The 9,849-nt window shown below is 36.9% G+C and overlaps 1 protein-coding gene across 3 annotated transcripts in view; it reads left to right on the top strand.

Moving 5' to 3' along the window:
* NLN (neurolysin) overlaps positions 1 to 9,849 on the top strand; it is an 81,196-nt gene that overhangs the window by 47,839 nt on the left and 23,508 nt on the right. For all 3 annotated transcript variants that reach the window (XM_015590411.2, XM_006913089.3, XM_025047663.1), the window contains exons 7-8: positions 3,754 to 3,889; positions 5,969 to 6,335. In XM_015590411.2, coding sequence (XP_015445897.1) covers positions 3,754 to 3,889; positions 5,969 to 6,335 — 503 coding nt within the window. The remainder of the gene's footprint in view (positions 1 to 3,753; positions 3,890 to 5,968; positions 6,336 to 9,849) is intronic.

A 9,849-nucleotide genomic window follows, 5' to 3' on the forward strand; every position in this document is an offset into this window, starting at 1 on the left:
TCCTGCTGATGCCAATTTGAAGCCTGAGGATTGCTTTAGGGATCAAATAATCACAAGCTTTTGTAGGCCAGGCTTCTGATGTCTTTGGTAATAAAATCCCACAAAAAAAAACTCGATAGGTTTTTTGTTTGTTTGCTTCCATCAGATTCATGTTAAAATAACTGCACCCAAAGATCACTTTTGGTCATGGTTCTTAAACTTACCAAATCTTTTCTTCTATACTGGCCGGAGTCCGCTTCAGGGCCCCTGAAGTAGTAGGTTTGAGAAAGAAGGCAGCATACTCAAACAAATTTCCATGGTTCAGTAACTCTGAGTGACAGAATTTCCTCCAGATGTGAGGAGTGCAGGGGCAATTGGCTTTTCCAGCAACCCAAAGCCCCGGATTGTGGGCCACAGGCAGAACCTCTCTGAGCAGAACTCTTCCTTCCATCTTTGCAAATTGACCAGTTCTCACCTGAGCTCATCTCCCTCAGGTAATCTTTCTAAAAGCAACAAATACCAACAAACATACACCAACATTATTAGTTTTCTCAAAGAATTCCCCAGCAGCCAAGACTCAGTAGGTAATTGGCCTGCTTTCCAAGTTATGGCAGCAACAGTTTTAACAAATGTTATCCCTGACGTAGTGAAGATTACCAGCTTCCCAGCCTGCAGTGTCTTGTATCCACCTTCCATTTCTGTGTATTTTCCATTTTTGTTATAGCAGCACCTGATTGCTTATCATTCTCTGTGGGTATGAAGGTACAGGTTATGCCACTATACAAACGTTACTGTGCTAACCAGAGCACAGTGACTCAAATAAGATAAAAATATCTCTTCAGAAAGAATTAATGGTTGCCCGGGGCTGAGGAAACTGGGGAATTATTACTTAATGGTTACCAGGTTTCTGTTTGGGGTGTTAGAAAAGTTTTGGAAACAAATAGTGGTAATGGTTGCACAACAGTGTGAATGTAATTAGTGCTACAGAATTGCACACTAAAAATGCTTAAAATGGCATATCTTATGTTATTTATGTTTAACCACAATTTTTTAAAAAAAAGTTTCTTTCTCTTGCCACTAACAATGTAGAAGTGAGTGATCCAGAGCTGGAGGACAGCTCTGCCATCCTTAGTATGTGGCTTCCAGGGTCATCGTTGTTAACTTCAGTTCACAGCTAGCGGGACAAGCATCTGCAAAAAATGACCCAGACAAATAATCCAAACAAAAAATGGGCAGAGGACCTGAACAGACACTTCTCCCAAGAAGACATATAAATGGCCAGCAAACATATGAAAAAATGCTTATCATCCCTAGCTATTAGGGAAATGCAAATCAAAACCGAGGATGGGGAGGAAAAGGAACCCTCATATACTGTTGGTGGGACTGCAAATTGGTACAGCCAGTATGGAAAACAGTATGGAAGTTTCCTCAAAAAACTAAGAATTGATCTACCATATTATCTAGCAATCTCTCTACTGAGTATTTACCCCAAAGACTTGAAAACTCATATCCGAAAAGATATTTGCACACCGATGTTCATAGCAGCATTATTCACAGTGGCCAGGACATGGGAGCAACCGAAGTGTCCTATGATAGATGATTGGCTAAAAAAGCTGTGGTACATATATACAGTGGAATATTAGTCAGCCATAAGAAGAGAGGAAATACTGCCATTTGTGACAACGTGGATGGACCTCAAGATAATCATGCTAAGCGAAATAAGCCAGAATGAAAAAGTTGAAAATCACATGATATCACTTATATGTGGGATATAAACCTAAAAGCAACAAATGAACAGTACAACAAACAGAGACTCATGGACACGGACAATAGACTGGTAGTTACCAGAGGATTGGGGCGGGGAGGGGAGTGGAGGGCAGTAGATGTGGGGAGGGGAATAAATAAATAATTTAAAAAAATAAAATAAAATAAAAAAAGAAATGACCTAGAAATTTCACTCATCACCTCATTCACATTCCACTGGCCCATTGTGTATCATGTGCATACAGCTAGCTTAGGGAAGTCTGGGAAAGGGAGTCAGGCGACCATGAGTGCTGCAAAAACTCAGAAAATTCTAGACTAGGAGGAATAATAGGGGAATAGATATTGGGAGAAAATTGGCAGTCTGGGGAGAAGGTCTAGGGAAACTGAAAAAGGTGAAAGAAAAACTCAAACTAGATAATTTTAGACCTTAGAGAATTATACTATGTTTTTCTTATCCATGTTTCCATTCTAGTTTTAAAGTAATAATAATTAAAACAGATGATTGCATAGTGCTTGCTCTTGTACTGAGCACTTTTCTGTGCACTTTACATACATTTTTCTTTGAATCTTCATTATCACCCTATGACTTAGCTACTTTTATTATTCGTATCTTACAGATAAGAAAACTGAGGCATAGAAAGCTTAAGGGACTTGCCAACAGTCGGACTAGTAAACGATGGAGCCAAGTTTTGAACCCAGGTAGTCTGACCTTGGTGTGGGAGCTCCCTTAGAAATAGGTCTATAATTTGCTGATTTAATCATCGGGAGTATTTTTCTTTGACCTCAGCATTTATTTACTTTTCATCTTATTGGTTAAAAAGACAATAAGGCAATATCATTATTCATATTTTTAATACAAATATAATGCAGAAAGTGTTTGTAATAATTTGAGATCAATCCCTGAAACATTTTTAAGTACAGAGATCTGCTGTATTAAGTACATTCACGTTGTTATGCAGACATCACCACCGTCCATCTCCAGACTTTTTCATCTTTCCCAGCTGAAACTCTTTACCCATTAAACACTAACTCCCCATTCCCCCTACCCCTAGTCCCTGGAATTTACCATTCTACTTTCTGTCCCTATGAATTTGACTCTAGGAACCTCATGCAAGTGGAATTATGTAGTATTTATCCTTTTGTGACTGGCTTATTTCACTTAGCATGATGTTTTCAAGATTTATCCATGTTTTAGTATGTGTCAAAATTTCTTTCCTTTTAAGGCTGAATAATATTCCATGGTATGTACAAATCTACATTTTCTTTATCCTTTTACTCACTGGTGGACATTTGGGTTGCTTCTACCACTTAGCTGTAATTCACATAATGCTGCAGTGAACACGGATGTGCAAATATTTGTTTGAGTCTCTGCTTCTACCTCTTTGGGATCTATGCCCAGAAGTGGAATTGCTGGATCATATGGTAATTTTTTTGTTTTTTTTTTGTTTGTTTGTTTTTTTTGTTTTTTTTTTTGAGGAATCTCAGTACTGTTTTCCACAGGAGCTACACCATTTCACACTTCCATCAGCAATGCACAAAGATTCTAAATTCTCCACACCCTCATCAGCATTTACTATTTTCTATTTTTTGATAATAGCCATACTAATGAGTGTGAAAGTAAAGTGGCAAATTTTGTGATATGTATATGTTACCACAATGAGAAAAAAAATTTAGGTGCCAATGTTTGATGGAGTCCAGTCAATGAGACTAAATGTAGAATCACTGTAGTCCTTAAGAGTACATTTTTACTGTAAGTTTACAGTACTTAAAATTTTATTAAGACTCCATAACTATCTCCCGAGGTTTAAAAAGTCAGTTATTTCAGAAATACAATTGGATCATGAATTTTAAAAAAAGTCTATAACACTGAAATGAAATAATTTTCTAGAAGCTAAAATGGTCTAAAAATATTTGACAGTTTCACCAACCTAAAAATACATAGAAAAACTCCTTTGATGCTTTAGATCTAATTAATTATTAACGTTTGTTTTTGTTGTTGTTTATTGCTAGGAAAACACTACAATCCTACAACAGCTGCTCCCACTGCGGACCAAAGTGGCCAAACTTCTTGGCTACAGCACACATGCTGACTTTGTCCTTGAAATGAACACTGCAAAGAGTACAAGCCATGTAACAACCTTTCTAGGTTAGTTCTCCTTTGTTTAATCAGTTGTATATTTCCATTCTTTTTCTATGACTGTTTTGCAGCATGATACCAACTTGATAGAGGGCCTTAAAAGCTTATATGACTGTTAGGACATCCTGTTTTTCATTCCTTCGAGAGAAATTTATTGATCACTTACTTTGTGTTAGGTACTATGTTTGGTTCTAAGGTTTGCTCATGGTTTATATTACTGTTATAATCCCTGCTTTATTCTATCTGGCATCTTTGGAATTTTTATACTAATGCCTATCAAGACATCTAGAGTCCTAACAGAGGCTATTAGCCCATTGGCTTTGTTCATTGCCACTAGGTGATTGGTGGTTATAGCATGGCTTCTTCTGAATTCATATGAAAGAAGCTGACAAATACAACATAAATGAAAATAAAATACATAAACAAAAAAATAAACATTTTATATTCCAGAAGCCGTTTATTACATATAGAACTATATAAAATAACATGCACGAAAACCATTATAACTGTATCATCATTTAAAAGCACTTTCTCACTAATCTTTTTAAAACCATGGTTCTTATATCCATGACATTTAGTCACTGGTACTGTATCATTTTCCATCCCCATCTCAATCTGAGTGTCACTATTCCAATAGTCACTCCATTTTTCTTTCTCATCCTAGTGAAAATGGTTGAATAGCAGGGCCATGGTAAAGATAGTGATTTTCATTGTAATCCTCTCTAATCAGAGTTTACCAAAGTATGATTTTCTTGACTTTCCTCAGTGACCCCTTTCAAACTTTATTCACCTTTAACAACTAGTCAAAGTTTGTAGTGTGTTACTTTGGTATATTGTTATTAGCTTAATTGAGTTGAAGATGATTAATATTGAGTTAAAATCAGCCTTCAGCCCAAGATTTACTCCACTATGTCCTCAATGGCCATACCTTGTATTACTGTATATGCTGGCATCAGATATGACATGTAGCAGATGCTCCATAAGTAGTAGTTATTTGTTATTTTATAATTCATTTATTCATTCATGAGACATTTATGAAATAACTACTCTGTATTAAGCAGTACACTAAATGGTAAGACCATAGAAAGGAATAAGACGAGGTTCTTTACCCTGTGAATTTCACACTGAAAGGAAACAACAGAGACGTAAACAGGTAACCGCCATATATTCTGATGTATGTTATACAAGATGGTGGCTCAAAGAGTTAACGGGTTTCGTGAGAATGTTTTTTTCCTTAATAACTACTTGATTAACTTAATTTCTTTAAGGTACTTTTCCCTCTAATTTAAAATTGGCATGTTACCACCTGAGTCGTCCTCTTACTGCTTGTATTCACGTATTTTCTGACCAGCCTAATGAGAATATATCCTTGTATCTTCTGTGAGTTTCCTCCTTTCCCTTTGCAGCCCTCCTCAGGCTGTTGCCCTCACCTCACACACACACTGGGGCTACCTCCCTCACTGCCATGGCCCTTACAGAGCCAAACACATGTTTATCTTACATATGTAGCAAATTGTGAAGAATAAATACATAATAAGAACATATTCATTTAGCCAAAACCAGTAAAATAGTCAAAAATTGAGCACAGTGTATAAATTGTGGAATCCATCTAAAAAGTGGAATTGCTGTGTCCAAGTCAATTTTCTTTGTAGGAATGGATAGTGATAACTAAACCCATAACCATCAAAGGCATTGTGTATTTTTTAGTAATACTGATCACAGGTCACATTTGATTTATTTTTCCTGCCTTCCTGAGGAGCCTAACCTCATTGAAGAATAATCGTGTTCATGAGTTTAGTTTTACCATTGCTTTGTTGATGCTGTGAGAAAGTCCTGGCCTGGTTTTGATGGTGCTAAAAGAAAAAGGGGCAAGGATCCATAAAATCAGTTACCTGGAAGAGAACAGCAGTGCTGTCATAATGGAGCCTGCTTTCCTTTCTCCCCTTCACCTCTCCCTCCCTTCTCTCCCTCCTCTCAGTTTATCAAGTACCATAAAGAAAAAGCACCATGCTAAAACACAGGTGGTATATATGAACATGCTTGCTTCCAAGAGCAATAAATCATTGATTTTTCCCACTTCCTTCATAGATGACTTAAGCCAGAAATTAAAACCCTTGGGTGAGGCAGAACGAGAGTTTATTTTGAATTTGAAGAAAAAGGAATGCGAAGAGAGAGGTTTTGAATATGATGGGACAATCAATGCCTGGGATCTACATTACTATATGACTCAGACAGAAGAACTCAAGTACTCCATAGACCAAGAGATCCTCAAGGAATACTTCCCAATTGAAGTGGTCACTGAAGGCTTGCTAAACATCTACCAGGAGTTGTTGGGACTTTCATTCGAGCAAGTGACAGATGCTCATGTGTGGAATAAAAGTGTTACACTTTACACTGTGAAGGATAAAGCCACAGGAGAAGTATTGGGACAGTTCTACTTAGACCTCTATCCAAGGTACCAACAATCATATTGTTTGAAGGAACTTTAGGGATTCAGTTCCCACCCAGATTAACACTCCTGCCTGCCATAGTTCTTAGTAAAGGGATTAAAAATGGGGGTTCTGAAACCAGAATGTCTGGTTTCATCACTACTAGGCAAGTTCTTAATGTTTCTGTGCCTCAGTTTCTTTACCTATATTACAGACCTATAAAATGGAAACACTAATCCTACCTGGTTTGTAGGGTTGCTGTAAGGGTAAAATGGTTAATTACATGCAAAGCATTAATCAGAGACTACCCAGCATATAGCAAGTGCTTAATTAATGTTAGCAGCTATCATTTTCATCATCTAGTTTGTACACTGCATTTACTTAATTTAAAATTGACCCCCAAAATGTTTATTATTCGGGTAGTCTGTCTGCCTATACTCTTAACTCAATAGCCCTCCCCTGAGTCTGGCTGAGAAGCAGCACAATATAGTAGCAATAGCAAAATCTTTGCAGTCGGTCAAACTTGAATTGAAGTGTTTGAGTGACATAACTTCTTTGAAATTCTGTTTTTTCCTCTATAGTATAGACTGATGATCTCTTTACAGAATTGTTTTGTGTGTCACACTGTATGTGCAAATCACCCAGACTAGTTACCCAATGAGTGGTAAGAATTAAAACTATTACTATTATTGTCTCTCTAGCATGTAATAACTATGGACTCCACAGGGTTTTGTCAGACAGAAAAGGATTTGGATCCTTCTCTCTAGGCTGCTTTCTAAAACAAAGCCAGCCTGTTAATTACTAATCCATTTTACTAAATTGGCCAAAGGAAATTACAGTATCCTCCTAGTTCAGTAGCAATAAGTTTGTAATCTAGTCTTTGGGTGACTTCAGGTAGCTGCTGGGAAGACAGCTAGAAAACTATCATTCAGACCAGGGCCAGAGGTGTTTTATCCCAGTGTTTTATGGACTTACTTGCACTTCTGAGATGAGCTAAAAATAAACCCATGTCAAATGTAGATGGGTCTATTTTTAATTGAAAAGTGTCAGCATACAGTTTTAAGCCAAGAATTCTTCCAGGGGAAATCCTTCAGCATAGGAGCTTCCTGTAACTGTCCCCATATTCTCCTTCCCAAGTCAGAGATTGTTCTTTCCATCCCTTCCTACTGTCTCTCTGCCAATATATAATTGGTTTCTTTGAGATCTGGCCATTGCTACCATCACTCTGGTATGGAGACCAGAGGATGATCTTTTGTGAGAGTAGTGACCAGTGACCTATATAATATGTACTTCCTGTCACCTTACATACTTTCTTTATAAAGACGAGGTGGATTAACTTATTTTCTTTGTCTAACTAATTCAAAAAGGAATATTTGGAGTAGGTTTAGGAAAGACCAATTTTTTTTTAAATCGCATTTCAATTTTCATTCATCAAATACTGAGATTCTCAAAATAAAAACAAAAACACTCTGATGATTCCAATATAAGATTGCCAGCTAAGGACATTCTTTAAAATCACCATCATTTTATAAACAAATCAAGTTTATTTTTAAAAGAAAGAATAAAACCCCTCAATGTCACTGATTTTTAAAAACTTTGTCAGAAGTCTTAGATTTTAAGCTATTCTTATATTTTTAATTTTCCAAACATTTTTGAAAGAAAATTCAGCTATTTCTCCAACACAGTAGCACCCATATTGCTCTCAAATCAAGAATACTTTTATTGCCTTTCAGAATATACCAAGTGATATAAAATACAACAGGATAAACACTTCCCAGATTACTTTAGTTACTTTTCCCCTGTTAAAAATAAGCTTTGTAGATCCATTTTCTTATTTACATATGTCCATTTATTTCATTCTTCTTTGATGTCATCAGAGTTTTGTAGTTTTCCTCACAGATCTCGTACATATTATGTTAGATTTATATCTAAGTATTTCATTTTGGGAGTACTAATGCAAATGATAATGTATTTTAATTTTCAATTCTGTTTGTTCATTGCTAGTATATAGGAAAGTGATCGACTTTTGTATATTAACCTTGAATACTGCAACCTTTCTATAATCACTTATTAGTTACAGGAGTTTTTTGTCGTCATTGATTGTTTTGGATTTTCTATAGACAGTCATGTCATCTGTAAACAATGACAGTTTTATTTCTCCCTTCCCAATTTGTATATTTTTTCTTTTCTTTTCTTATTGACTAGGACTTCCAATATGATTTTGAAAATGAGTGGTGAGCTTCCTCCAGAACCTTTAACATTTAACAATTTTAATTATTTTAGATATTCTGTGTTAGCTCCGGCATCTTTGTCACATCTGAGTCTGTTTTCTTGGGGTTTTTTTTTTTGCCTCTTGACAGTGTGCCTCATAATTTTTTTGAAAGCCAGATACCTTACATAGGACAGTAAAGACTTAGGTAAAGAGTTTTAAAATCTGAGAATGGGTACATAATTACTTCTGCTAGGCCCTTAATGTATGTTTGATTCAGTTTATATTTAGTAGTTGAGTTGGATTTGAGATTTGTTGCTATAGTTAACCTCAGTACACCGAAAGCTTCAGATTCCTATAGCTTGTGTTCAGAATGGGAGCCGGTTTGCCTTTTTTCTCAGTGTCTGTTGCACCTTCAGCTTTAGGTCTTTCCTTTGTGCTGTGCTTCAGAGCAGGTCTCTTTTCATGCTCTTGCTCCTCTCCCAGCAGTAGACTGCTGACTGCTATTATTTGGTACTAGATGCTTACTAACCTGGTTCAGAAGAGGGAATTCTCTGCTCTTCTGATTAAGCATCACTCTTAGGTAAGCTCTGTGTCCCTGAATCTTAGGAATGGAGCCTATTCAGTGGTTCTACACCACCCTCAGCTGTAGATCTGGGCCAACAGTGTACTCATGTTCTTCCTTCAGGTATAGAGGGTTTTTTTTCTGTTTCCTTCCCCCACAGGCAATGAGTCTTCACCGGTGCTCCTAAGGACAGTGGGGTTTGTTGCCCTTCAACCAGAAGTTTAAGGCTTTTATTCTGTAGGAAAGAGGGTAAAAAGGATCTAGAGAATGCTTTATGCCTTTAGGACAGCAGCTGTCCCCTTCCCCCAGGCCTGCATCAGAACCGATGCTTCTTCAGGGCTCTCATTCTGCCCCAGTTTTTTGTGCACCCCAAGTGAAGTCCATGGAGATGACCCTGCAAATGGGTGTAAAATTTTCCCTGTCTGCAGCTTCTGATAGTTCCCAGTTTTTGCTAGTCCACTATTAGCCATTAGAAATCTGTTAAAATTTTTCGTTAATGGTTTCTGCAGTACGTGCCCCAGGTAAATTTTAAAATTTTTAAGAAGTACTTGCATCCTTCTTTACTCTCTGTCCTTGGAGGTACCTGTTTTAGACTATAGGTTAGTTGATTGCCCTTCAACTTCTGCTTTCTGATAGGTTCAGGAAAAGTGATTTGCAGATGGTTCAGCATGTAGTTGTTGTAAGGATAAAAGTAATGCCCTTTCCAGCTTTATACATTACAATACATAGCTGGAAAAAGACTAGTTTGTTTTTTTTTTAACTTGAA

Source organism: Pteropus alecto, unplaced genomic scaffold (assembly GCF_000325575.1).
Source record: "Pteropus alecto unplaced genomic scaffold, ASM32557v1 scaffold20, whole genome shotgun sequence".
In the NCBI taxonomy this organism is placed as follows: Eukaryota; Metazoa; Chordata; class Mammalia; order Chiroptera; family Pteropodidae; genus Pteropus; species Pteropus alecto.